Here is a 26,810-nt window from a genome sequence, read left to right as displayed (position 1 = left end):
CACATGTTTTTCTTTATTGTAGATCTACTATTTTGACAACATTTGATGGGCTTCTATCAAACTTCTATACATATGATCCTTTTGGTAATATTCTTCCTGCCACAAACAGTCAAAATGAGGATGAAAACAACGAATATTTATTTCTTGGGCAATGGGGAGTAAGAAAAATGGAAGGATTCTCTGAAGTGTATATGATGAGAGACCGCATGTATCATTCAGAGTATGGTCGGTTTATGAACTTAGATCCTAATGGACTTTCTAAGAAGAACACTAACTTGTACAGCTTTATGGGAAATAATCCAATGGAAGGTGAAATTTCACAAGTTGCTTTAGTCTTTTTTTTAACTGTACTTAGCCTGGTTAAAACAAACCTTGTGTTGTACTCAACAAAATATTTTAGTTATTTTAAACATTTTTAGAAAGCAACATACATGGAAGTGTTTTGGTGTTTGGCATTGTTCGTGGCTCAGCTGTTGTAACAACACTTTCAAACACAGACTGTTATCTGGGAACAAAAACAAACTGTTATGGTGATGCTAGGCTAAGTAATTTCACTTAAACAATTTGTCTAATATGTTTTTCTGGACGTATGATTAATGATTTAAATAATTCATGTGCTTTAATTCCAAAAGTATTCCTTAGCATACACCTATTTATGATGAGACATAAATATATTGCTTAATCAAACATGATTTTGAGCAGTATGAAAAATAATCATATTGCTGGAAACCATTATGTTTAATGGTAAACAAGTTTGAAGAAAAGTAGAAGTAGTAAAGGTTAAAACATTTGTTAAACGACTTGGGGTGCTTCATCTGGATCTGCAGGAAATGTGTTAAGAAAGTTATTTGTGAACAATTAACATGTGTGCTCATGCTGTAGACCAATTGATGCTAACTTTCAAGCAACAAGATATTTTTAGTTTTCCGCTTTTTGAATTCCCCAAAATGATTTCACAACATCCATTTCAGATTTTTTTTTATTATACACCGCCTTTTTATTTTTACAAAACTTAGATCAGGAAATGTAGAACTTATTTCTTTGAAACAGCCACCCTCCATATTCAGAGCTTTGACAAATTGAGTTTTTGTCCCAGTATTTTTCCTTATTTGTCTTTTGACAAATTGAGCTTTGCTTTTGTCCCAGTATTTGTTCTTAGCTTGAACATCCCTTAATCACAGAAAACATGGATACTTTGCATACCCCCTTTTGATCAAGTATAAAAAGTTAACCATTTTAAGACCTACTCAAATGACCCTTTTTGCTCATCATACCTGTGTTAATATAGTACTCTAATTATGTGTCCATGTTCTCCTTAATATGCACATATTGATCTATAGAAATTGCATTGAATAAATTTCCATTATGAAGTGACACACTCTATTTAACTGCTTTTTTTTTTAACTTTAATCCACTCTAAGCTTAATGTGTTACACAAATAATTGATAATGTGCTAATTTACATAAATATTTTTTAAGGTGAATTGGCTGGAGCAATTGTGAATGGTGCCATTCTTGGTGCTGGTACTGCAGTTTTAGCCTCTGCTTTTCCTACCAGTAGCATTGTCAGCTTTGGTGCAATGATGGGTTTGGGTACAGTTTCAGAAGCTCTTGGAAACCTCTTTGAAGAAAGTTCAGGTTATTCAAATGGATCCAGTTACAGCAAATACAGTGAAGATATGTTTCTATCATCTGCAACAGCCAAATTTTCATGGAAGTTGATTGGTATAAAAGGAAATTCAATCATCAGTGAGATTTTTTTTTGATATTACTTCTTTGCACACTCAAAAACGTTTTTATTTTAAAATAATGCTGCAAAAATGTTGTAAATTTGATTAATGAATTTACAAAGAATTTTTTATCATTTTACTATTGCTGTTAAAGAGTAATGCTATTTCTGGAATTATAAATTTGGCTGGGACATTTCCCTTATCAACCATCATAAATTTTAAAAAGCTAATTCACCACTTTTATTCAAAATGTTTAAATGAAAATGAATTTTTCATATAAATAAATATATTGTAACCACTAATACTCATAACTACTTATCAATTGATCATAGCTACTAATCAATTGATCAATTGAAAAATAGAATCCAATATTGTTTTTTCAAACTATTTTTTATTTGATAAATTATTTGTGCTTCTCAGTTGTTTTAATAGCCCAGTCTTACTTTTGGATGATGTTCTTAAAATTTTCTGCACATGCAGCACCAACAAAGTGGCAGTTGAGTCAAGTAATTTGCCAATCAACGTAAAATCTTCTTATTTTTCTAATAAAATATATCAGTTTTTTGTTGCATCTTTTGAGCAATGTGAAACTTACTCCAACCAACTTTGGTTGCTAATTTATGAGTCAAAGTCCCTGAAAAGCCATCAATGCACTTGTTCAGGTGTTCCATGATTTTTTCGTTATAATTTTGGTTTTTCCACTATAGGCTGAGCAACAAATAGATGACAAACCACTTTCCCACATATGAATTCACTGAGGCTTTTGGATAATTTGCATCAATATAATGATACTTGATTGAATTTCTTGATAAACATGGGTATGAGTTGCAGTACTTGTACACTGGCTCATTTTTTGTACTTTTTACATCTAAAACAATAATAGTATCTTGTAAATTTTTCACAGCTATCATTTACAAGCTTTTGGTTTAGTTCAAATGTTTAAAACTCAAATTAGTGAAATAGACAGAATTCACCTGGGTATTAAACTGATTGATCTGAGGCTTTCTATGCTCTTGGGAAAGGATCAGCATTTTATCCTGCAAATTCCATTATTAAGATTTATTTTGTGGAACTTTGATAAAATAGACAGCAGTTTTCCCCAACTAGAATGACTTTTTTTTTTCAGGTATACTGCTTTTTTAACTTTTAAAATTTTATCTCTTAGATTTCTACTCTCTGTCAAAGATTTGTGAAATTATATAAGTTTTCAAGCTTCAAGCTTGTGAAACTATATACTTTTTCGAACTTCTGGCTCTTTGACCAGCTCTTTTTGGTAATTTCTTTTGAATCATTTATTTCATTACTTAGCTCATTCTATGACCTCCTAAGGCTAGTTTATCATAAAGTAATTGATATAATATCATGACAAAAACCAAGCTGATCAAAGTTTGACTAAAAGTTTTTATGAAATACCAACCTTTTCTTTGATAACAAGTAAAATAAATAATAAACCAATACTACTACTGGGGTTCTACAAGTTAAAAAAGTTGACACTTCTGAAAAGATTTTCTCATCTATCAATCAGTGACAAAAGCATCATTTTAATTAATGAAAGGGCACTTAACGACCTTTGTTGCCAGGTGAATTGCAAATAAATTGCATCAATGTGAGTGATAGAGTGAAACTTTAAAGAAAGAATAAGAATGAGTTTGAAAAATCGTCAGAAAAATCTTTTAATAAGTTAACTTCTGCCAGTAAACTCTCTATTAGCAAAATTAGATTTACCATCAGTATGCGCTCTTTGCTTTCAGGGAAATCACCATTTTTGTTGAGCTTGATTTTAAAAGAATTGTTATTGCAGTCAAATTCTCTTTTAGGGAAGAGTTTTAGTTGTTGAGCATGCTTTAGCCAACTTAACCTATGCTTGAGCTTGTTTTTAAGGTTTTTGTTGAAGGTGTAAAGATGTTAAATAAACAACTAATATAATCTCTAAAATGACAAGATCTATGATATAATCTCTAACTTAGTGTGTTATGGAATCATCAGTGTGAATATTATATATTACATAATCTCTAAGACATATATAAAACACTATATTAGAGATTGTATAATAAGATAAATTATATAATCTCTAGCATAGTGTGTTATGGAATCATCAGTGTGAATATTTAGTTCCATACCAATTTGAACTGATTCCTATTAGTTACAATGAGATTTTTACTAGACTATTTTGTTTACAAGAGGTATATATACTATATATATACATATATATAGTATATATACCTCTTGTAAACAAAATAGTCATATATATATATATATATATATATATATATATATATATATATATATATATATATATATATATATATATATATATACAGTACTTGATTTGTTTCTTTTTCAAAGGTCTTGGACACATCAAGCATGCTTTGATTCATAATTCAAAACTCATTAATATTGTTAAAGGTTACAATAATCGTCAAAATACACTATGGAGAAAAGCATTTGTTAGTTCTGATATTTCAACCATTGTAACTGCAGCTTATGAAGAGCTAAAAAGGATTTTAGGAACAAAAACATGTCCTAAAATAAATGAAACATTTGGTGAAATTGAACAACTTACAACAGAGGCTTTGGAACTTGTTTTAGATAATGGGAAATATTTTGTAAACCAGGTTAAGAATCTTTGGAAAAGAATCAATTTCTCCATAGGTACTTTGAAAGAATTATCAGAATTCGAACAATGCACTATCAACAAAACTATAGCTTTACTGAAAAATGTAAATGGTGTTATTAGAGATGATATAATCTCTGTTGAAAATGAAACAACTTATATAAAGGACAGATTAATAAATATGCAGGACGGAGTTTTGAGATGGGTGCCATACTTCCAACCTGTAAGTATAATAAGAATCTTCGTTGTAAATGTAATTTTTAAAGAAACTGCTCTACATTACTATTTAAGCCTGTAAGTTCAAACCTGTAAGGATAATAAGAATCTTCGTTATAAATGTAATTTTTAAAGAAACTGCTCTACATTACTATTTAAGCTTATCAATCTTGTTACTTTTAACTTTACTTTTATAATTTTCATTTACAATTCATTTTCTTTTATGATTTTCTAACACTTTTTTTTAGTTCAAATTTCTTCAGCACTGCTATTTTTTTGTAACGCAATATTTTTTTGAATTGTTGTGATATAAAGCTGTAGATATAAAAAAGTGCTGGAAATAAAGGTATTAATCTGCTTTTTCTCATTTTTGAGGTTGATATTGTTGGTCCAGATGGTTATGGAGATGCTCACTTTGTTTCACCAGATACTCTTATGGCTTATAAAATACTATATGCAAATCAACTCAACAATACTTTACCTGTTCAAAAAGTTTCAATAAAATTTCAGTTAGATTCAGATTTAGATTTTAGTACATTTCGTTTTGATAAGTTATTCACTATGGGCAACACCTTTGAGCCTCTTGTGCCAATTACAGCATTGCAGGTAAATTTATTATAAAGCACTGATATTTAATGCTGCTTATTGCAAGCTTATCCCTAATCAGCTAATATTTCATAACTGAATTTTCAAAGTTAAAATCCAAGTTTCCAACAATCAACCTTTGATATAACTTTAGTAAGTTATTTTACAAGATGAAAGTCCTGTAATCCAAAATCAAAAACACTTAAGCATAGTTTTCTGCTCAGTCTGCCACTAAATTTGAACTAGATTTAAATGCAGATCTTTGATAATAACTATTTTCCTATTCCCATAAATGAACACTTTGTTTTATTTATAAAATCAATGTCTTGAATTTTGATGCAATATTTTGGTCCGTGACTAACTTTGGGTAAAATGCATCCTCTGTAATAAGCTCGTTGTTTTATTTTTATTCACTTATCAAGTTTGGAACAGTGTTTTACTGGATCATTTTACTTTTGTTTTAAAATTTAAATTTTGTTGCTTGTTCTAGGCTCTATAATCAGCCAACTTCTTCAACTTTACAAAAAGTTAAAAAACACTAAAATTTTTATTAAATTTATATCTGATACTCCTTTCAAAATTGTAGGTCCTATGTAAGAGTTTTTTTAATACTAGAGCAAAGTTTAAGGGTATCAACTTTTTATTAATGTTAAGTACATTGACTACCTGAAATAAACTTTCTTTTTAATTAAAGAGGCATTTACTCTTCTTTCTGTTGGGCTAAATGCTCTCTTTCCATTTTTACAAGTAGTTTTGGTACTTCTTTCTTAATTTTGTTCTGTCTATCCTGACAATAGACTGCTAAAAAGATATTTAAAATCGGTTTAATTTAGAATAGCAACAAGCATAAATTTAGTTAAAAAAAAAATTTTACATTTTTTTTAAAACGTAAACTAGAAAAAAGTTTATAAATTGAAAAAGAATTAAGACTCTTTTTAAAACAATATTGATTGTTGCAAAATTTTACACGAATTTCTGATAACAATCATCTTAATATCAATTAACATTCAGCAGTAATTATCTTTCTTTAAATGGAAAATAATTGAATTTAAAAATAGAAATACTTTTTTTTTGGTTATTCTAGTGAACCAGCACTTTTTATCATTAAATGTGATTGTGACTTACATAATTTATATATAATGGAATCAAAAAGATGTTTTTGTTTTAATCTTTTTAAAAGGATTGTAATTGTTTGTGCATGTAATAAACTAAATGGATAATAAACTAAATAAACTAAATTTTAGAACAATCTTAAACTTGGAGAAAACTTAACGTATTATGTTCATGTCAACGCTGGGGTGGACATACAAAGCGGCGATGTCAAAGTTGACTTAGAAACCCGTGATACTGAAACAGGTGAATAGTGTATTCTTAATCTATTGTTTTTAACTTTTGATGCACAGTTTTGTTAGAAGAATTTGATACTTACTCTTTTTTTAAAATCCTTTCTTTAAAACTCCTTAACAAACTTCTGTAATAGTGTTTACAATTTGCCACAAATTTTGTATACACACTTCGTTCATTAACTCATTTGCTTGTGTTTGTAATTTGGTTATTTCACATAACTGTTTATTAACTTTTACATTAGAAAATTTTATTTTAAACCTTTGTAGGACAAAGGCCTATTGATCAGCAGATAGGCTTTCTTCCCCCAAGTATTTTTAACGAAACATCTGATCAAGGTTTTATTGCATACTCCGTTTTACCGAAAGAAGGCGTACCAAACTTAAGTATTATAACTGCAAAGGCATCTGTTGTATTTGATGAATATGAGCCAATAGATACACCAACCATTTTCAATACAGTAAGTGATTTCCATCTTGTTTTTCATGTTCATAATGATGCAGCATGTGTTCATCTTAAATTGATTAGGACCTCCTTTTTCTTATAGATTGACTCCGATTTGCCATCTGCTGACTTAATAGCTGAATCAAACAGCAATTTAGTTTCTTTCGGAAAATTTGACAATGGTTCTGGTTTCAAACAAGTTAATGTCTATTTAAAAAATGGTACAAAAAATGTGTATCTGTTGGTAATAAAGTTGTCAAACTAGGTCCTGAAATTTTAAAAACCATCAAACAGTTTTTTAAAAAACACTTCACACAATAGGTTTACTAAAAATTGAAAATTAGCTCTTAATAATAAGATACTATTACAAAGGTCTTGCAGGTGTGAATATTGCCAAAAAAATCATTTATAAACTCCTAGCAGACGAATTTTTATAGAAAATTTAGAACAGCACAAGTTTATTGAAGTGAAGACCACAATATGAATTAACAAAGTGAATTATTGAGCAGTTTGAACTACTTTAATTGCTAGTTTTCAAAAACCTTATGTAATTAGAAGTTCTATAGGCTTAATTCAAAATTTTCTGGGTTAGAAAACATTCTAATAAAAATGCCAGAGGATATATAAGAGTACAATTGGTGAACACATTAGTTTATGGACTTGAATGCATTCCAAAAGTCAGTGCATTCAGTTAATCTATTAGCCTGAGCTATAGTTTACACTTAGGTGCATGCAATCAAAAATGAAGCATGTATTATAATAAATAATTGTTACAACTTTGACAAAATGTTAGTTATTTAAAGCAAGCTCAAAAGAATTTAAGACTTTTGTGTTTCTAAAAAATATTGATTTTACTTTAGAAAATCAGGAAATGCAATTCATTACTGAAAGTAATGGTTCCTCTCCTTTCACTTATCTTCCTTTAAAATCTGGAATATACGAAATTTATCTAGCAGCAGTTGATTATGTTGGTAACGTTGGAAATATATCTAAACCTTACTTTTTGACAATACAAAAAGGTAAAGATACGTTCTAAAAAGTTGTTTTAAGGAGTTTTTTGATTTCTTATCTTTAGTATAATTTGTATTTAGAAACATGCGTAGGGGTGAATAATTGCTCTGGTTATGGTATTTGCACAGGATATAATTTATGCTTGTGTGATGAAGGAAGATTTGGCAACGATTGCTCGTCAAGTATGACTGTTGATCATTATTATTATTACAAAATGAATTGAGAGGGATTTTGCAATGCAAACATTTTTCCTTCTTTCTAATAAACCTCAATTCCACAATTTTGAGTTTAGTTAAAAATTTGTGTCATTATTTTTTGATTTTGCTTTAATTAGCAAAATTAGCAAATCACATTATTTTATATACCAGATAATAAGTTAAAATCGTGCTGAAGCTGATTTCTTACTTTTTAGGGTAACAGTAAGATTAATGATTTATGGTTGTTCTGTAAATCATAGTGTAGTATTTCAGTTAAGTTTAGCCATCTTTCTCCAACTGCAGTAGCATTTTTTCTTTTATTTCTTCTTTCATCTTAGTATTTCAATCCTTTAAATGCACAAATTAAAGCTGTGTTAAGTATCTTAAGCATAAAGTTAAGCTGCGTTAAGTATCTTCTTTCATTTTCGGTGTGTTTTACTATTTTGAAGCTGACTGATAAAGAGGATTTAAATATTTTGTCTGAAATTGATCAATTCCTTTTCAAGGTTCATTTGAATCCATAAACATTTGAATGTATTTATAATTTTCATTTTTTCTAAACATAAAAGTGAAAAAAGATAAAGGTTTAGGTAATAGAAGAATATTTTTCTAATTACAATATTTTTTCAATTATTTTAAAGTCATGACAAAATATTAGATTTTTCCTATTTCTTTACATCCAACAACTAGTTTTAATAATTTGTAAATTTAATATCATATCTTTAGTTAAACCATTGCTAAATCTTCTATAGGTTTTGCGTTTGTCGTTAGGTTTTTTCCATCACATAAGCTATTACTTCAATTCACTTTTTAAATTATTCTTACATGTTTTGTGAATAATCCCATAAAAGTTAACACATCACTATCTAAAGGGCTTTATTTTTAATTTATTGACAGAGGATTCTGTACTTGAACCACCAATACTGGTATCATCAACTGACTTAATTCTCCAGAACCTTCTTCCTGTCCCATTAAGTATCTTTTTCAAACGAACCGGGTCTCCAATGAATAGTCTGAATGTTACAATAGAAAACATTCCAGAGTTTGTGACAATTTCACCTGGAGTACGTAATGGCAATGCTTTATCAATCAACGAAGAAATCACAGGTTATCTTACTATGATGTTTGCCAAAGACTTTCAAGCAAAGAACTTCACTTTAGATATTTTAGCTATCCAAGGAAATGACCAAGGGCAAGAAAGGAGTGTAACAGTACTTTCAAATATAGTAATTTCGAAAGGTAGCCTTTTATCTATTATAGATTTTCAAGTTTTAACAAAATGCGTAATAAATTGCTTTCATTTACCTGCTAAATTAACAAACTTGCTAATTTTATAAAGCTGTTAATTTTATTTAGAACTAGCCAATTGTGCATACTATTGCAAAGGAGATAATTCATCTTGCAAAATCAATGATGGGTCATACACTTGTGTTTGCATGAATGGTTTTGAATTAAATCAAACAACTATGGAGTGTCAAGGTTATATAACTTTATCATTACTTCTACCCCCCCCCCCCCAACTCCGTTGCTTATATTTTCAAGCAACCTTTTCACCAAACTAATCATTACCTGAATAGACAGAACTATCAAAACCCCTTCTCTGTAAATTTAGCATAACATTAAGTTTGATAAATGTAATTCTCTTCCTCAACTTACAAAGTAAATAAATTTAATTGCTTTGATATTGTAGATATTGATGAATGTGCCAAATCATGCAACCATACGTGTATAAACTCTATCGGATCATATGAGTGCATTTGTCCATCTGGATTTATATTTGATTATGTGAACATGCAGTGTACTGGTAAGAATGCAGGATATAATAAAAATAACACTGTTAACCCTTTCGTGCCGAAGGCGCACATATGTGCGCCTTGGACATACCAATCAAAACACCTCTCTAAAAGTTAGTTCAACCCTTTTTAGTCTTAAATAATAACCTTTTGTGCTTGTAGACATACAAATTGAGCTTAGGAAATTTGGAACTTTCGATTCACAGATAGTTTTCATGTTTAAAACTCTAAAGATAATTAACAAAAATATGTGCAGTTGTTATACGTTTTCAGCGCAGATGGCTTTGAGAAATAGGATTATAAATGATTCGAATGAAGCTCTTCGAGTCCTTTATGAAATGGACGATGTTCTACAAGCCTTTAATCACTTCTAAAACAATATAGCTAGCTATTTGAAATGCTTCATTAGCAAATATTTAAAAGTCGCAATGCTACTTCATCAATATGAAATAATGACGACGTCATCAGTTCAATTTTTTTACTTTTTTAATTTAATTTTCGGATTCTGAATTTTGCCTGCTTTCAAATGATATATACTTTGTTTAACTTATTTTGTAAGGAAACCCGTCTATTTAAGTGTTAACGTGGCATAGTATTGCGTTTTTTAAATCGCCTAAATAGATTCCAGTACGAAAGGGTACAACAAGAAAATCTATATATTCATAACGAAAATTAATAGGGAAATAGTAAAAAGACACGCAATACTAATATAAAAGCAAATCATAAGTAAATAAGACAGAATAAACAAAAACAGTCAACTTTCTAGAGGATCTCAAAATGAAGACTAAAAAATTTCTGACATAGAAACAACGTGAAAAAACTTCCAAAATCATTCAAAAAGTTGGCTTTAATTCTTTTACGAGTATTGTAAAATATTATAGCCTAGAAATTACAGACATTAATTGCATTTCTAAATCCCTGCTTTAAATTAATGTTTCTTAATATATAACCTCAAAAACTAAATAATTTAACACTAACATTACTAATAAATGCAAAAAAGGAAGAGATTAAAAGTTTTTGCATCAAACCAAGCAAACTTTTATATCTAATGATTTCAGAAAAAAAAATCGAGTTCTTGGTTTAGATGTCAACGAATGTGAAAATATCTGCAACGAAGTAAATTCAAAATGCACGAACCTAAACGGATCGTTTGACTGTGCGTGCCCTTCTGGCTACGTGTTCAACTACACAAGTCTGCTTTGTCAAGGTGATTATTTGCTTAATGCTTGAACTTTGCTTTCGCTTTGTTTCTTTCTCCTGCTTGACACTAAGGCATGCTAAAGCGGCCTTCCGACATGTTGACTTACGCAAAATGTTTTGTTCAGATATCGATGAATGCAACGAGCGATGCAAACTAAGCGGCTCCAAATGTAGCAACTTAAACGGATCGTATGTGTGCGCGTGTCCGTCAGGATACGTCTTCAACTACACCAGCGCACTCTGTCAAGGTGAGTCGGAGGAGCGTCTTTTAACGGACGTTTTTGATGATCGTTTTTGCTTTACCTTTTTGATGCGTGCGAGCGTGTGAAAATGCCAATTTTGGCAATCATTCTTGCGCTTCGCGTAGTGGGCAAGAGTGTCTTTGTTAGCTTTTTAGCGTAAGTTCAGCGTTTGTGTCGTTTGCTTTCGCTGCATTTGGTGCTTTCAAAAAAGTGTGAGTACGGCTTTCCCCTAAGTAAAAGTGGGTTCTTTGATCAAGTCGATCCCGTTCTTTTTTAGCCCGCTATGCTTTCCTTCTTTTTCAAGGCTATTTTTCTTTACTACTGATCTTTGCTCTACTGTGGATCAATCAAACTTCCACTTGCTCAAGCGGACGCAGCCGGCATTCGAAATGAAAAGAGCTTTTCATGGTTTCTTTTGTCCTCATTTGTTTACTCTTGCCTGCTAATCCTTTTTTCAGCAGCGTTACTCGGCGCTTGCAAAACGTGCGAGTGTTAACGAAACGATGAGCTTTTGCTTTTAATTTAGACATAGATGAATGTGTGGATAGCTGCACAGACAAGAGCATGAAATGCACGAACCTAAACGGATCGTTTGACTGTGCGTGCCCTTCTGGCTACGTGTTCAACTACACAAGTCTGCTTTGTCAAGGTGATTATTTGCTTAATGCTTGAACTTTGCTTTCGCTTTGTTTCTTTCTCCTGCTTGACACTAAGGCATGCTAAAGCGGCCTTCCGACATGTTGACTTACGCAAAATGTTTTGTTCAGATGTCGATGAATGCAACGAGCGATGCAAACTAAGCGGCTCCAAATGTAGCAACTTAAACGGATCGTATGTGTGCGCGTGTCCGTCAGGATACGTCTTCAACTACACCAGCGCACTCTGTCAAGGTGAGTCGGAGGAGCGTCTTTTAACGGACGTTTTTGATGATCGTTTTTGCTTTACCTTTTTGATGCGTGCGAGCGTGTGAAAATGCCAATTTTGGCAATCATTCTTGCGCTTCGCGTAGTGGGCAAGAGTGTCTTTGTTAGCTTTTTAGCGTAAGTTCAGCGTTTGTGTCGTTTGCTTTCGCTGCATTTGGTGCTTTCAAAAAAGTGTGAGTACGGCTTTCCCCTAAGTAAAAGTGGGTTCTTTGATCAAGTCGATCCCGTTCTTTTTTAGCCCGCTATGCTTTCCTTCTTTTTCAAGGCTATTTTTCTTTACTACTGATCTTTGCTCTACTGTGGATCAATCAAACTTCCACTTGCTCAAGCGGACGCAGCCGGCATTCGAAATGAAAAGAGCTTTTCATGGTTTCTTTTGTCCTCATTTGTTTACTCTTGCCTGCTAATCCTTTTTTCAGCAGCGTTACTCGGCGCTTGCAAAACGTGCGAGTGTTAACGAAACGATGAGCTTTTGCTTTTAATTTAGACATAGATGAATGTGTGGATAGCTGCACAGACAAGAGCATGAAATGCACGAACCTAAACGGATCGTTTGACTGTGCGTGCCCTTCTGGCTACGTGTTCAACTACACAAGTCTGCTTTGTCAAGGTGATTATTTGCTTAATGCTTGAACTTTGCTTTCGCTTTGTTTCTTTCTCCTGCTTGACACTAAGGCATGCTAAAGCGGCCTTCCGACATGTTGACTTACGCAAAATGTTTTGTTCAGATGTCGATGAATGCAACGAGCGATGCAAACTAAGCGGCTCCAAATGTAGCAACTTAAACGGATCGTATGTGTGCGCGTGTCCGTCAGGATACGTCTTCAACTACACCAGCGCACTCTGTCAAGGTGAGTCGGAGGAGCGTCTTTTAACGGACGTTTTTGATGATCGTTTTTGCTTTACCTTTTTGATGCGTGCGAGCGTGTGAAAATGCCAATTTTGGCAATCATTCTTGCGCTTCGCGTAGTGGGCAAGAGTGTCTTTGTTAGCTTTTTAGCGTAAGTTCAGCGTTTGTGTCGTTTGCTTTCGCTGCATTTGGTGCTTTCAAAAAAGTGTGAGTACGGCTTTCCCCTAAGTAAAAGTGGGTTCTTTGATCAAGTCGATCCCGTTCTTTTTTAGCCCGCTATGCTTTCCTTCTTTTTCAAGGCTATTTTTCTTTACTACTGATCTTTGCTCTACTGTGGATCAATCAAACTTCCACTTGCTCAAGCGGACGCAGCCGGCATTCGAAATGAAAAGAGCTTTTCATGGTTTCTTTTGTCCTCATTTGTTTACTCTTGCCTGCTAATCCTTTTTTCAGCAGCGTTACTCGGCGCTTGCAAAACGTGCGAGTGTTAACGAAACGATGAGCTTTTGCTTTTAATTTAGACATAGATGAATGTGTGGATAGCTGCACAGACAAGAGCATGAAATGCACGAACCTAAACGGATCGTTTGACTGTGCGTGCCCTTCTGGCTACGTGTTCAACTACACAAGTCTGCTTTGTCAAGGTGATTATTTGCTTAATGCTTGAACTTTGCTTTCGCTTTGTTTCTTTCTCCTGCTTGACACTAAGGCATGCTAAAGCGGCCTTCCGACATGTTGACTTACGCAAAATGTTTTGTTCAGATGTCGATGAATGCAACGAGCGATGCAAACTAAGCGGCTCCAAATGTAGCAACTTAAACGGATCGTATGTGTGCGCGTGTCCGTCAGGATACGTCTTCAACTACACCAGCGCACTCTGTCAAGGTGAGTCGGAGGAGCGTCTTTTAACGGACGTTTTTGATGATCGTTTTTGCTTTACCTTTTTGATGCGTGCGAGCGTGTGAAAATGCCAATTTTGGCAATCATTCTTGCGCTTCGCGTAGTGGGCAAGAGTGTCTTTGTTAGCTTTTTAGCGTAAGTTCAGCGTTTGTGTCGTTTGCTTTCGCTGCATTTGGTGCTTTCAAAAAAGTGTGAGTACGGCTTTCCCCTAAGTAAAAGTGGGTTCTTTGATCAAGTCGATCCCGTTCTTTTTTAGCCCGCTATGCTTTCCTTCTTTTTCAAGGCTATTTTTCTTTACTACTGATCTTTGCTCTACTGTGGATCAATCAAACTTCCACTTGCTCAAGCGGACGCAGCCGGCATTCGAAATGAAAAGAGCTTTTCATGGTTTCTTTTGTCCTCATTTGTTTACTCTTGCCTGCTAATCCTTTTTTCAGCAGCGTTACTCGGCGCTTGCAAAACGTGCGAGTGTTAACGAAACGATGAGCTTTTGCTTTTAATTTAGACATAGATGAATGTGTGGATAGCTGCACAGACAAGAGCATGAAATGCACGAACCTAAACGGATCGTTTGACTGTGCGTGCCCTTCTGGCTACGTGTTCAACTACACAAGTCTGCTTTGTCAAGGTGATTATTTGCTTAATGCTTGAACTTTGCTTTCGCTTTGTTTCTTTCTCCTGCTTGACACTAAGGCATGCTAAAGCGGCCTTCCGACATGTTGACTTACGCAAAATGTTTTGTTCAGATGTCGATGAATGCAACGAGCGATGCAAACTAAGCGGCTCCAAATGTAGCAACTTAAACGGATCGTATGTGTGCGCGTGTCCGTCAGGATACGTCTTCAACTACACCAGCGCACTCTGTCAAGGTGAGTCGGAGGAGCGTCTTTTAACGGACGTTTTTGATGATCGTTTTTGCTTTACCTTTTTGATGCGTGCGAGCGTGTGAAAATGCCAATTTTGGCAATCATTCTTGCGCTTCGCGTAGTGGGCAAGAGTGTCTTTGTTAGCTTTTTAGCGTAAGTTCAGCGTTTGTGTCGTTTGCTTTCGCTGCATTTGGTGCTTTCAAAAAAGTGTGAGTACGGCTTTCCCCTAAGTAAAAGTGGGTTCTTTGATCAAGTCGATCCCGTTCTTTTTTAGCCCGCTATGCTTTCCTTCTTTTTCAAGGCTATTTTTCTTTACTACTGATCTTTGCTCTACTGTGGATCAATCAAACTTCCACTTGCTCAAGCGGACGCAGCCGGCATTCGAAATGAAAAGAGCTTTTCATGGTTTCTTTTGTCCTCATTTGTTTACTCTTGCCTGCTAATCCTTTTTTCAGCAGCGTTACTCGGCGCTTGCAAAACGTGCGAGTGTTAACGAAACGATGAGCTTTTGCTTTTAATTTAGACATAGATGAATGTGTGGATAGCTGCACAGACAAGAGCATGAAATGCACGAACCTAAACGGATCGTTTGACTGTGCGTGCCCTTCTGGCTACGTGTTCAACTACACAAGTCTGCTTTGTCAAGGTGATTATTTGCTTAATGCTTGAACTTTGCTTTCGCTTTGTTTCTTTCTCCTGCTTGACACTAAGGCATGCTAAAGCGGCCTTCCGACATGTTGACTTACGCAAAATGTTTTGTTCAGATGTCGATGAATGCAACGAGCGATGCAAACTAAGCGGCTCCAAATGTAGCAACTTAAACGGATCGTATGTGTGCGCGTGTCCGTCAGGATACGTCTTCAACTACACCAGCGCACTCTGTCAAGGTGAGTCGGAGGAGCGTCTTTTAACGGACGTTTTTGATGATCGTTTTTGCTTTACCTTTTTGATGCGTGCGAGCGTGTGAAAATGCCAATTTTGGCAATCATTCTTGCGCTTCGCGTAGTGGGCAAGAGTGTCTTTGTTAGCTTTTTAGCGTAAGTTCAGCGTTTGTGTCGTTTGCTTTCGCTGCATTTGGTGCTTTCAAAAAAGTGTGAGTACGGCTTTCCCCTAAGTAAAAGTGGGTTCTTTGATCAAGTCGATCCCGTTCTTTTTTAGCCCGCTATGCTTTCCTTCTTTTTCAAGGCTATTTTTCTTTACTACTGATCTTTGCTCTACTGTGGATCAATCAAACTTCCACTTGCTCAAGCGGACGCAGCCGGCATTCGAAATGAAAAGAGCTTTTCATGGTTTCTTTTGTCCTCATTTGTTTACTCTTGCCTGCTAATCCTTTTTTCAGCAGCGTTACTCGGCGCTTGCAAAACGTGCGAGTGTTAACGAAACGATGAGCTTTTGCTTTTAATTTAGACATAGATGAATGTGTGGATAGCTGCACAGACAAGAGCATGAAATGCACGAACCTAAACGGATCGTTTGACTGTGCGTGCCCTTCTGGCTACGTGTTCAACTACACAAGTCTGCTTTGTCAAGGTGATTATTTGCTTAATGCTTGAACTTTGCTTTCGCTTTGTTTCTTTCTCCTGCTTGACACTAAGGCATGCTAAAGCGGCCTTCCGACATGTTGACTTACGCAAAATGTTTTGTTCAGATGTCGATGAATGCAACGAGCGATGCAAACTAAGCGGCTCCAAATGTAGCAACTTAAACGGATCGTATGTGTGCGCGTGTCCGTCAGGATACGTCTTCAACTACACCAGCGCACTCTGTCAAGGTGAGTCGGAGGAGCGTCTTTTAACGGACGTTTTTGATGATCGTTTTTGCTTTACCTTTTTGATGCGTGCGAGCGTGTGAAAATGCCAATTTTGGCAATCATTCTTGCGCTTCGCGTAGTGGGCAAGAGTGTCTTTGTTAGCTTTTTAGCGTAAGTTCAGCGTTTGTGTCGTTTGCTTTCGCTGCATTTGGTGCTTTCAAAAAAGTGTGAGTACGGCTTTCCCCTAAGTAAAAGTGGGTTCTTTGATCAAGTCGATCCCGTTCTTTTTTAGCCCGCTATGCTTTCCTTCTTTTTCAAGGCTATTTTTCTTTACTACTGATCTTTGCTCTACTGTGGATCAATCAAACTTCCACTTGCTCAAGCGGACGCAGCCGGCATTCGAAATGAAAAGAGCTTTTCATGGTTTCTTTTGTCCTCATTTGTTTACTCTTGCCTGCTAATCCTTTTTTCAGCAGCGTTACTCGGCGCTTGCAAAACGTGCGAGTGTTAACGAAACGATGAGCTTTTGCTTTTAATTTAGACATAGATGAATGTGTGGATAGCTGCACAGACAAGAGCATGAAATGCACGAACCTAAACGGATCGTTTGACTGTGCGTGCCCTTCTGGCTACGTGTTCAACTACACAAGTCTGCTTTGTCAAGGTGATTATTTGCTTAATGCTTGAACTTTGCTTTCGCTTTGTTTCTTTCTCCTGCTTGACACTAAGGCATGCTAAAGCGGCCTTCCGACATGTTGACTTACGCAAAATGTTTTGTTCAGATGTCGATGAATGCAACGAGCGATGCAAACTAAGCGGCTCCAAATGTAGCAACTTAAACGGATCGTATGTGTGCGCGTGTCCGTCAGGATACGTCTTCAACTACACCAGCGCACTCTGTCAAGGTGAGTCGGAGGAGCGTCTTTTAACGGACGTTTTTGATGATCGTTTTTGCTTTACCTTTTTGATGCGTGCGAGCGTGTGAAAATGCCAATTTTGGCAATCATTCTTGCGCTTCGCGTAGTGGGCAAGAGTGTCTTTGTTAGCTTTTTAGCGTAAGTTCAGCGTTTGTGTCGTTTGCTTTCGCTGCATTTGGTGCTTTCAAAAAAGTGTGAGTACGGCTTTCCCCTAAGTAAAAGTGGGTTCTTTGATCAAGTCGATCCCGTTCTTTTTTAGCCCGCTATGCTTTCCTTCTTTTTCAAGGCTATTTTTCTTTACTACTGATCTTTGCTCTACTGTGGATCAATCAAACTTCCACTTGCTCAAGCGGACGCAGCCGGCATTCGAAATGAAAAGAGCTTTTCATGGTTTCTTTTGTCCTCATTTGTTTACTCTTGCCTGCTAATCCTTTTTTCAGCAGCGTTACTCGGCGCTTGCAAAACGTGCGAGTGTTAACGAAACGATGAGCTTTTGCTTTTAATTTAGACATAGATGAATGTGTGGATAGCTGCACAGACAAGAGCATGAAATGCACGAACCTAAACGGATCGTTTGACTGTGCGTGCCCTTCTGGCTACGTGTTCAACTACACAAGTCTGCTTTGTCAAGGTGATTATTTGCTTAATGCTTGAACTTTGCTTTCGCTTTGTTTCTTTCTCCTGCTTGACACTAAGGCATGCTAAAGCGGCCTTCCGACATGTTGACTTACGCAAAATGTTTTGTTCAGATGTCGATGAATGCAACGAGCGATGCAAACTAAGCGGCTCCAAATGTAGCAACTTAAACGGATCGTATGTGTGCGCGTGTCCGTCAGGATACGTCTTCAACTACACCAGCGCACTCTGTCAAGGTGAGTCGGAGGAGCGTCTTTTAACGGACGTTTTTGATGATCGTTTTTGCTTTACCTTTTTGATGCGTGCGAGCGTGTGAAAATGCCAATTTTGGCAATCATTCTTGCGCTTCGCGTAGTGGGCAAGAGTGTCTTTGTTAGCTTTTTAGCGTAAGTTCAGCGTTTGTGTCGTTTGCTTTCGCTGCATTTGGTGCTTTCAAAAAAGTGTGAGTACGGCTTTCCCCTAAGTAAAAGTGGGTTCTTTGATCAAGTCGATCCCGTTCTTTTTTAGCCCGCTATGCTTTCCTTCTTTTTCAAGGCTATTTTTCTTTACTACTGATCTTTGCTCTACTGTGGATCAATCAAACTTCCACTTGCTCAAGCGGACGCAGCCGGCATTCGAAATGAAAAGAGCTTTTCATGGTTTCTTTTGTCCTCATTTGTTTACTCTTGCCTGCTAATCCTTTTTTCAGCAGCGTTACTCGGCGCTTGCAAAACGTGCGAGTGTTAACGAAACGATGAGCTTTTGCTTTTAATTTAGACATAGATGAATGTGTGGATAGCTGCACAGACAAGAGCATGAAATGCACGAACCTAAACGGATCGTTTGACTGTGCGTGCCCTTCTGGCTACGTGTTCAACTACACAAGTCTGCTTTGTCAAGGTGATTATTTGCTTAATGCTTGAACTTTGCTTTCGCTTTGTTTCTTTCTCCTGCTTGACACTAAGGCATGCTAAAGCGGCCTTCCGACATGTTGACTTACGCAAAATGTTTTGTTCAGATGTCGATGAATGCAACGAGCGATGCAAACTAAGCGGCTCCAAATGTAGCAACTTAAACGGATCGTATGTGTGCGCGTGTCCGTCAGGATACGTCTTCAACTACACCAGCGCACTCTGTCAAGGTGAGTCGGAGGAGCGTCTTTTAACGGACGTTTTTGATGATCGTTTTTGCTTTACCTTTTTGATGCGTGCGAGCGTGTGAAAATGCCAATTTTGGCAATCATTCTTGCGCTTCGCGTAGTGGGCAAGAGTGTCTTTGTTAGCTTTTTAGCGTAAGTTCAGCGTTTGTGTCGTTTGCTTTCGCTGCATTTGGTGCTTTCAAAAAAGTGTGAGTACGGCTTTCCCCTAAGTAAAAGTGGGTTCTTTGATCAAGTCGATCCCGTTCTTTTTTAGCCCGCTATGCTTTCCTTCTTTTTCAAGGCTATTTTTCTTTACTACTGATCTTTGCTCTACTGTGGATCAATCAAACTTCCACTTGCTCAAGCGGACGCAGCCGGCATTCGAAATGAAAAGAGCTTTTCATGGTTTCTTTTGTCCTCATTTGTTTACTCTTGCCTGCTAATCCTTTTTTCAGCAGCGTTACTCGGCGCTTGCAAAACGTGCGAGTGTTAACGAAACGATGAGCTTTTGCTTTTAATTTAGACATAGATGAATGTGTGGATAGCTGCACAGACAAGAGCATGAAATGCACGAACCTAAACGGATCGTTTGACTGTGCGTGCCCTTCTGGCTACGTGTTCAACTACACAAGTCTGCTTTGTCAAGGTGATTATTTGCTTAATGCTTGAACTTTGCTTTCGCTTTGTTTCTTTCTCCTGCTTGACACTAAGGCATGCTAAAGCGGCCTTCCGACATGTTGACTTACGCAAAATGTTTTGTTCAGATGTCGATGAATGCAACGAGCGATGCAAACTAAGCGGCTCCAAATGTAGCAACTTAAACGGATCGTATGTGTGCGCGTGTCCGTCAGGATACGTCTTCAACTACACCAGCGCACTCTGTCAAGGTGAGTCGGAGGAGCGTCTTTTAACGGACGTTTTTGATGATCGTTTTTGCTTTACCTTTTTGATGCGTGCGAGCGTGTGAAAATGCCAATTTTGGCAATCATTCTTGCGCTTCGCGTAGTGGGCAAGAGTGTCTTTGTTAGCTTTTTAGCGTAAGTTCAGCGTTTGTGTCGTTTGCTTTCGCTGCATTTGGTGCTTTCAAAAAAGTGTGAGTACGGCTTTCCCCTAAGTAAAAGTGGGTTCTTTGATCAAGTCGATCCCGTTCTTTTTTAGCCCGCTATGCTTTCCTTCTTTTTCAAGGCTATTTTTCTTTACTACTGATCTTTGCTCTACTGTGGATCAATCAAACTTCCACTTGCTCAAGCGGACGCAGCCGGCATTCGAAATGAAAAGAGCTTTTCATGGTTTCTTTTGTCCTCATTTGTTTACTCTTGCCTGCTAATCCTTTTTTCAGCAGCGTTACTCGGCGCTTGCAAAACGTGCGAGTGTTAACGAAACGATGAGCTTTTGCTTTTAATTTAGACATAGATGAATGTGTGGATAGCTGCACAGACAAGAGCATGAAATGCACGAACCTAAACGGATCGTTTGACTGTGCGTGCCCTTCTGGCTACGTGTTCAACTACACAAGTCTGCTTTGTCAAGGTGATTATTTGCTTAATGCTTGAACTTTGCTTTCGCTTTGTTTCTTTCTCCTGCTTGACACTAAGGCATGCTAAAGCGGCCTTCCGACATGTTGACTTACGCAAAATGTTTTGTTCAGATGTCGATGAATGCAACGAGCGATGCAAACTAAGCGGCTCCAAATGTAGCAACTTAAACGGATCGTATGTGTGCGCGTGTCCGTCAGGATACGTCTTCAACTACACCAGCGCACTCTGTCAAGGTGAGTCGGAGGAGCGTCTTTTAACGGACGTTTTTGATGATCGTTTTTGCTTTACCTTTTTGATGCGTGCGAGCGTGTGAAAATGCCAATTTTGGCAATCATTCTTGCGCTTCGCGTAGTGGGCAAGAGTGTCTTTGTTAGCTTTTTAGCGTAAGTTCAGCGTTTGTGTCGTTTGCTTTCGCTGCATTTGGTGCTTTCAAAAAAGTGTGAGTACGGCTTTCCCCTAAGTAAAAGTGGGTTCTTTGATCAAGTCGATCCCGTTCTTTTTTAGCCCGCTATGCTTTCCTTCTTTTTCAAGGCTATTTTTCTTTACTACTGATCTTTGCTCTACTGTGGATCAATCAAACTTCCACTTGCTCAAGCGGACGCAGCCGGCATTCGAAATGAAAAGAGCTTTTCATGGTTTCTTTTGTCCTCATTTGTTTACTCTTGCCTGCTAATCCTTTTTTCAGCAGCGTTACTCGGCGCTTGCAAAACGTGCGAGTGTTAACGAAACGATGAGCTTTTGCTTTTAATTTAGACATAGATGAATGTGTGGATAGCTGCACAGACAAGAGCATGAAATGCACGAACCTAAACGGATCGTTTGACTGTGCGTGCCCTTCTGGCTACGTGTTCAACTACACAAGTCTGCTTTGTCAAGGTGATTATTTGCTTAATGCTTGAACTTTGCTTTCGCTTTGTTTCTTTCTCCTGCTTGACACTAAGGCATGCTAAAGCGGCCTTCCGACATGTTGACTTACGCAAAATGTTTTGTTCAGATGTCGATGAATGCAACGAGCGATGCAAACTAAGCGGCTCCAAATGTAGCAACTTAAACGGATCGTATGTGTGCGCGTGTCCGTCAGGATACGTCTTCAACTACACCAGCGCACTCTGTCAAGGTGAGTCGGAGGAGCGTCTTTTAACGGACGTTTTTGATGATCGTTTTTGCTTTACCTTTTTGATGCGTGCGAGCGTGTGAAAATGCCAATTTTGGCAATCATTCTTGCGCTTCGCGTAGTGGGCAAGAGTGTCTTTGTTAGCTTTTTAGCGTAAGTTCAGCGTTTGTGTCGTTTGCTTTCGCTGCATTTGGTGCTTTCAAAAAAGTGTGAGTACGGCTTTCCCCTAAGTAAAAGTGGGTTCTTTGATCAAGTCGATCCCGTTCTTTTTTAGCCCGCTATGCTTTCCTTCTTTTTCAAGGCTATTTTTCTTTACTACTGATCTTTGCTCTACTGTGGATCAATCAAACTTCCACTTGCTCAAGCGGACGCAGCCGGCATTCGAAATGAAAAGAGCTTTTCATGGTTTCTTTTGTCCTCATTTGTTTACTCTTGCCTGCTAATCCTTTTTTCAGCAGCGTTACTCGGCGCTTGCAAAACGTGCGAGTGTTAACGAAACGATGAGCTTTTGCTTTTAATTTAGACATAGATGAATGTGTGGATAGCTGCACAGACAAGAGCATGAAATGCACGAACCTAAACGGATCGTTTGACTGTGCGTGCCCTTCTGGCTACGTGTTCAACTACACAAGTCTGCTTTGTCAAGGTGATTATTTGCTTAATGCTTGAACTTTGCTTTCGCTTTGTTTCTTTCTCCTGCTTGACACTAAGGCATGCTAAAGCGGCCTTCCGACATGTTGACTTACGCAAAATGTTTTGTTCAGATGTCGATGAATGCAACGAGCGATGCAAACTAAGCGGCTCCAAATGTAGCAACTTAAACGGATCGTATGTGTGCGCGTGTCCGTCAGGATACGTCTTCAACTACACCAGCGCACTCTGTCAAGGTGAGTCGGAGGAGCGTCTTTTAACGGACGTTTTTGATGATCGTTTTTGCTTTACCTTTTTGATGCGTGCGAGCGTGTGAAAATGCCAATTTTGGCAATCATTCTTGCGCTTCGCGTAGTGGGCAAGAGTGTCTTTGTTAGCTTTTTAGCGTAAGTTCAGCGTTTGTGTCGTTTGCTTTCGCTGCATTTGGTGCTTTCAAAAAAGTGTGAGTACGGCTTTCCCCTAAGTAAAAGTGGGTTCTTTGATCAAGTCGATCCCGTTCTTTTTTAGCCCGCTATGCTTTCCTTCTTTTTCAAGGCTATTTTTCTTTACTACTGATCTTTGCTCTACTGTGGATCAATCAAACTTCCACTTGCTCAAGCGGACGCAGCCGGCATTCGAAATGAAAAGAGCTTTTCATGGTTTCTTTTGTCCTCATTTGTTTACTCTTGCCTGCTAATCCTTTTTTCAGCAGCGTTACTCGGCGCTTGCAAAACGTGCGAGTGTTAACGAAACGATGAGCTTTTGCTTTTAATTTAGACATAGATGAATGTGTGGATAGCTGCACAGACAAGAGCATGAAATGCACGAACCTAAACGGATCGTTTGACTGTGCGTGCCCTTCTGGCTACGTGTTCAACTACACAAGTCTGCTTTGTCAAGGTGATTATTTGCTTAATGCTTGAACTTTGCTTTCGCTTTGTTTCTTTCTCCTGCTTGACACTAAGGCATGCTAAAGCGGCCTTCCGACATGTTGACTTACGCAAAATGTTTTGTTCAGATGTCGATGAATGCAACGAGCGATGCAAACTAAGCGGCTCCAAATGTAGCAACTTAAACGGATCGTATGTGTGCGCGTGTCCGTCAGGATACGTCTTCAACTACACCAGCGCACTCTGTCAAGGTGAGTCGGAGGAGCGTCTTTTAACGGACGTTTTTGATGATCGTTTTTGCTTTACCTTTTTGATGCGTGCGAGCGTGTGAAAATGCCAATTTTGGCAATCATTCTTGCGCTTCGCGTAGTGGGCAAGAGTGTCTTTGTTAGCTTTTTAGCGTAAGTTCAGCGTTTGTGTCGTTTGCTTTCGCTGCATTTGGTGCTTTCAAAAAAGTGTGAGTACGGCTTTCCCCTAAGTAAAAGTGGGTTCTTTGATCAAGTCGATCCCGTTCTTTTTTAGCCCGCTATGCTTTCCTTCTTTTTCAAGGCTATTTTTCTTTACTACTGATCTTTGCTCTACTGTGGATCAATCAAACTTCCACTTGCTCAAGCGGACGCAGCCGGCATTCGAAATGAAAAGAGCTTTTCATGGTTTCTTTTGTCCTCATTTGTTTACTCTTGCCTGCTAATCCTTTTTTCAGCAGCGTTACTCGGCGCTTGCAAAACGTGCGAGTGTTAACGAAACGATGAGCTTTTGCTTTTAATTTAGACATAGATGAATGTGTGGATAGCTGCACAGACAAGAGCATGAAATGCACGAACCTAAACGGATCGTTTGACTGTGCGTGCCCTTCTGGCTACGTGTTCAACTACACAAGTCTGCTTTGTCAAGGTGATTATTTGCTTAATGCTTGAACTTTGCTTTCGCTTTGTTTCTTTCTCCTGCTTGACACTAAGGCATGCTAAAGCGGCCTTCCGACATGTTGACTTACGCAAAATGTTTTGTTCAGATGTCGATGAATGCAACGAGCGATGCAAACTAAGCGGCTCCAAATGTAGCAACTTAAACGGATCGTATGTGTGCGCGTGTCCGTCAGGATACGTCTTCAACTACACCAGCGCACTCTGTCAAGGTGAGTCGGAGGAGCGTCTTTTAACGGACGTTTTTGATGATCGTTTTTGCTTTACCTTTTTGATGCGTGCGAGCGTGTGAAAATGCCAATTTTGGCAATCATTCTTGCGCTTCGCGTAGTGGGCAAGAGTGTCTTTGTTAGCTTTTTAGCGTAAGTTCAGCGTTTGTGTCGTTTGCTTTCGCTGCATTTGGTGCTTTCAAAAAAGTGTGAGTACGGCTTTCCCCTAAGTAAAAGTGGGTTCTTTGATCAAGTCGATCCCGTTCTTTTTTAGCCCGCTATGCTTTCCTTCTTTTTCAAGGCTATTTTTCTTTACTACTGATCTTTGCTCTACTGTGGATCAATCAAACTTCCACTTGCTCAAGCGGACGCAGCCGGCATTCGAAATGAAAAGAGCTTTTCATGGTTTCTTTTGTCCTCATTTGTTTACTCTTGCCTGCTAATCCTTTTTTCAGCAGCGTTACTCGGCGCTTGCAAAACGTGCGAGTGTTAACGAAACGATGAGCTTTTGCTTTTAATTTAGACATAGATGAATGTGTGGATAGCTGCACAGACAAGAGCATGAAATGCACGAACCTAAACGGATCGTTTGACTGTGCGTGCCCTTCTGGCTACGTGTTCAACTACACAAGTCTGCTTTGTCAAGGTGATTATTTGCTTAATGCTTGAACTTTGCTTTCGCTTTGTTTCTTTCTCCTGCTTGACACTAAGGCATGCTAAAGCGGCCTTCCGACATGTTGACTTACGCAAAATGTTTTGTTCAGATGTCGATGAATGCAACGAGCGATGCAAACTAAGCGGCTCCAAATGTAGCAACTTAAACGGATCGTATGTGTGCGCGTGTCCGTCAGGATACGTCTTCAACTACACCAGCGCACTCTGTCAAGGTGAGTCGGAGGAGCGTCTTTTAACGGACGTTTTTGATGATCGTTTTTGCTTTACCTTTTTGATGCGTGCGAGCGTGTGAAAATGCCAATTTTGGCAATCATTCTTGCGCTTCGCGTAGTGGGCAAGAGTGTCTTTGTTAGCTTTTTAGCGTAAGTTCAGCGTTTGTGTCGTTTGCTTTCGCTGCATTTGGTGCTTTCAAAAAAGTGTGAGTACGGCTTTCCCCTAAGTAAAAGTGGGTTCTTTGATCAAGTCGATCCCGTTCTTTTTTAGCCCGCTATGCTTTCCTTCTTTTTCAAGGCTATTTTTCTTTACTACTGATCTTTGCTCTACTGTGGATCAATCAAACTTCCACTTGCTCAAGCGGACGCAGCCGGCATTCGAAATGAAAAGAGCTTTTCATGGTTTCTTTTGTCCTCATTTGTTTACTCTTGCCTGCTAATCCTTTTTTCAGCAGCGTTACTCGGCGCTTGCAAAACGTGCGAGTGTTAACGAAACGATGAGCTTTTGCTTTTAATTTAGACATAGATGAATGTGTGGATAGCTGCACAGACAAGAGCATGAAATGCACGAACCTAAACGGATCGTTTGACTGTGCGTGCCCTTCTGGCTACGTGTTCAACTACACAAGTCTGCTTTGTCAAGGTGATTATTTGCTTAATGCTTGAACTTTGCTTTCGCTTTGTTTCTTTCTCCTGCTTGACACTAAGGCATGCTAAAGCGGCCTTCCGACATGTTGACTTACGCAAAATGTTTTGTTCAGATGTCGATGAATGCAACGAGCGATGCAAACTAAGCGGCTCCAAATGTAGCAACTTAAACGGATCGTATGTGTGCGCGTGTCCGTCAGGATACGTCTTCAACTACACCAGCGCACTCTGTCAAGGTGAGTCGGAGGAGCGTCTTTTAACGGACGTTTTTGATGATCGTTTTTGCTTTACCTTTTTGATGCGTGCGAGCGTGTGAAAATGCCAATTTTGGCAATCATTCTTGCGCTTCGCGTAGTGGGCAAGAGTGTCTTTGTTAGCTTTTTAGCGTAAGTTCAGCGTTTGTGTCGTTTGCTTTCGCTGCATTTGGTGCTTTCAAAAAAGTGTGAGTACGGCTTTCCCCTAAGTAAAAGTGGGTTCTTTGATCAAGTCGATCCCGTTCTTTTTTAGCCCGCTATGCTTTCCTTCTTTTTCAAGGCTATTTTTCTTTACTACTGATCTTTGCTCTACTGTGGATCAATCAAACTTCCACTTGCTCAAGCGGACGCAGCCGGCATTCGAAATGAAAAGAGCTTTTCAT

General features: G+C 37.8%; 1 protein-coding gene across 1 annotated transcript in view; it reads left to right on the top strand.

Annotated features, from left to right (window-relative positions):
- Nucleotides 1-26,810, top strand: part of LOC145202262 (uncharacterized) — a 160,941-nt gene that overhangs the window by 114,296 nt on the left and 19,835 nt on the right. Inside the window, exons 111-159 of the mRNA XM_090090161.1 lie at nucleotides 23-309; nucleotides 420-545; nucleotides 1,479-1,748; nucleotides 4,076-4,566; nucleotides 4,935-5,165; nucleotides 6,389-6,500; nucleotides 6,758-6,948; nucleotides 7,036-7,153; nucleotides 7,793-7,951; nucleotides 8,024-8,125; nucleotides 9,038-9,379; nucleotides 9,497-9,619; nucleotides 9,831-9,944; nucleotides 11,018-11,140; nucleotides 11,259-11,381; nucleotides 11,902-12,024; nucleotides 12,143-12,265; nucleotides 12,786-12,908; nucleotides 13,027-13,149; nucleotides 13,670-13,792; nucleotides 13,911-14,033; nucleotides 14,554-14,676; nucleotides 14,795-14,917; nucleotides 15,438-15,560; nucleotides 15,679-15,801; nucleotides 16,322-16,444; nucleotides 16,563-16,685; nucleotides 17,206-17,328; nucleotides 17,447-17,569; nucleotides 18,090-18,212; nucleotides 18,331-18,453; nucleotides 18,974-19,096; nucleotides 19,215-19,337; nucleotides 19,858-19,980; nucleotides 20,099-20,221; nucleotides 20,742-20,864; nucleotides 20,983-21,105; nucleotides 21,626-21,748; nucleotides 21,867-21,989; nucleotides 22,510-22,632; nucleotides 22,751-22,873; nucleotides 23,394-23,516; nucleotides 23,635-23,757; nucleotides 24,278-24,400; nucleotides 24,519-24,641; nucleotides 25,162-25,284; nucleotides 25,403-25,525; nucleotides 26,046-26,168; nucleotides 26,287-26,409. Coding sequence (XP_089946287.1) covers nucleotides 23-309; nucleotides 420-545; nucleotides 1,479-1,748; nucleotides 4,076-4,566; nucleotides 4,935-5,165; nucleotides 6,389-6,500; nucleotides 6,758-6,948; nucleotides 7,036-7,153; nucleotides 7,793-7,951; nucleotides 8,024-8,125; nucleotides 9,038-9,379; nucleotides 9,497-9,619; nucleotides 9,831-9,944; nucleotides 11,018-11,140; nucleotides 11,259-11,381; nucleotides 11,902-12,024; nucleotides 12,143-12,265; nucleotides 12,786-12,908; nucleotides 13,027-13,149; nucleotides 13,670-13,792; nucleotides 13,911-14,033; nucleotides 14,554-14,676; nucleotides 14,795-14,917; nucleotides 15,438-15,560; nucleotides 15,679-15,801; nucleotides 16,322-16,444; nucleotides 16,563-16,685; nucleotides 17,206-17,328; nucleotides 17,447-17,569; nucleotides 18,090-18,212; nucleotides 18,331-18,453; nucleotides 18,974-19,096; nucleotides 19,215-19,337; nucleotides 19,858-19,980; nucleotides 20,099-20,221; nucleotides 20,742-20,864; nucleotides 20,983-21,105; nucleotides 21,626-21,748; nucleotides 21,867-21,989; nucleotides 22,510-22,632; nucleotides 22,751-22,873; nucleotides 23,394-23,516; nucleotides 23,635-23,757; nucleotides 24,278-24,400; nucleotides 24,519-24,641; nucleotides 25,162-25,284; nucleotides 25,403-25,525; nucleotides 26,046-26,168; nucleotides 26,287-26,409 — 7,094 coding nt within the window. The remainder of the gene's footprint in view (nucleotides 1-22; nucleotides 310-419; nucleotides 546-1,478; nucleotides 1,749-4,075; nucleotides 4,567-4,934; nucleotides 5,166-6,388; nucleotides 6,501-6,757; nucleotides 6,949-7,035; nucleotides 7,154-7,792; nucleotides 7,952-8,023; nucleotides 8,126-9,037; nucleotides 9,380-9,496; nucleotides 9,620-9,830; nucleotides 9,945-11,017; nucleotides 11,141-11,258; nucleotides 11,382-11,901; nucleotides 12,025-12,142; nucleotides 12,266-12,785; nucleotides 12,909-13,026; nucleotides 13,150-13,669; nucleotides 13,793-13,910; nucleotides 14,034-14,553; nucleotides 14,677-14,794; nucleotides 14,918-15,437; nucleotides 15,561-15,678; nucleotides 15,802-16,321; nucleotides 16,445-16,562; nucleotides 16,686-17,205; nucleotides 17,329-17,446; nucleotides 17,570-18,089; nucleotides 18,213-18,330; nucleotides 18,454-18,973; nucleotides 19,097-19,214; nucleotides 19,338-19,857; nucleotides 19,981-20,098; nucleotides 20,222-20,741; nucleotides 20,865-20,982; nucleotides 21,106-21,625; nucleotides 21,749-21,866; nucleotides 21,990-22,509; nucleotides 22,633-22,750; nucleotides 22,874-23,393; nucleotides 23,517-23,634; nucleotides 23,758-24,277; nucleotides 24,401-24,518; nucleotides 24,642-25,161; nucleotides 25,285-25,402; nucleotides 25,526-26,045; nucleotides 26,169-26,286; nucleotides 26,410-26,810) is intronic.

This window comes from Hydra viridissima, unplaced genomic scaffold (genome assembly GCF_058129835.1).
Source record: "Hydra viridissima isolate aposymbiotic clone 2 unplaced genomic scaffold, HvirCarnegie_v1 scaffold_6, whole genome shotgun sequence".
Lineage (NCBI taxonomy): Eukaryota > Metazoa > Cnidaria > Hydrozoa > Anthoathecata > Hydridae > Hydra > Hydra viridissima.
This window is presented reverse-complemented; position numbering and strand designations above follow the sequence as displayed.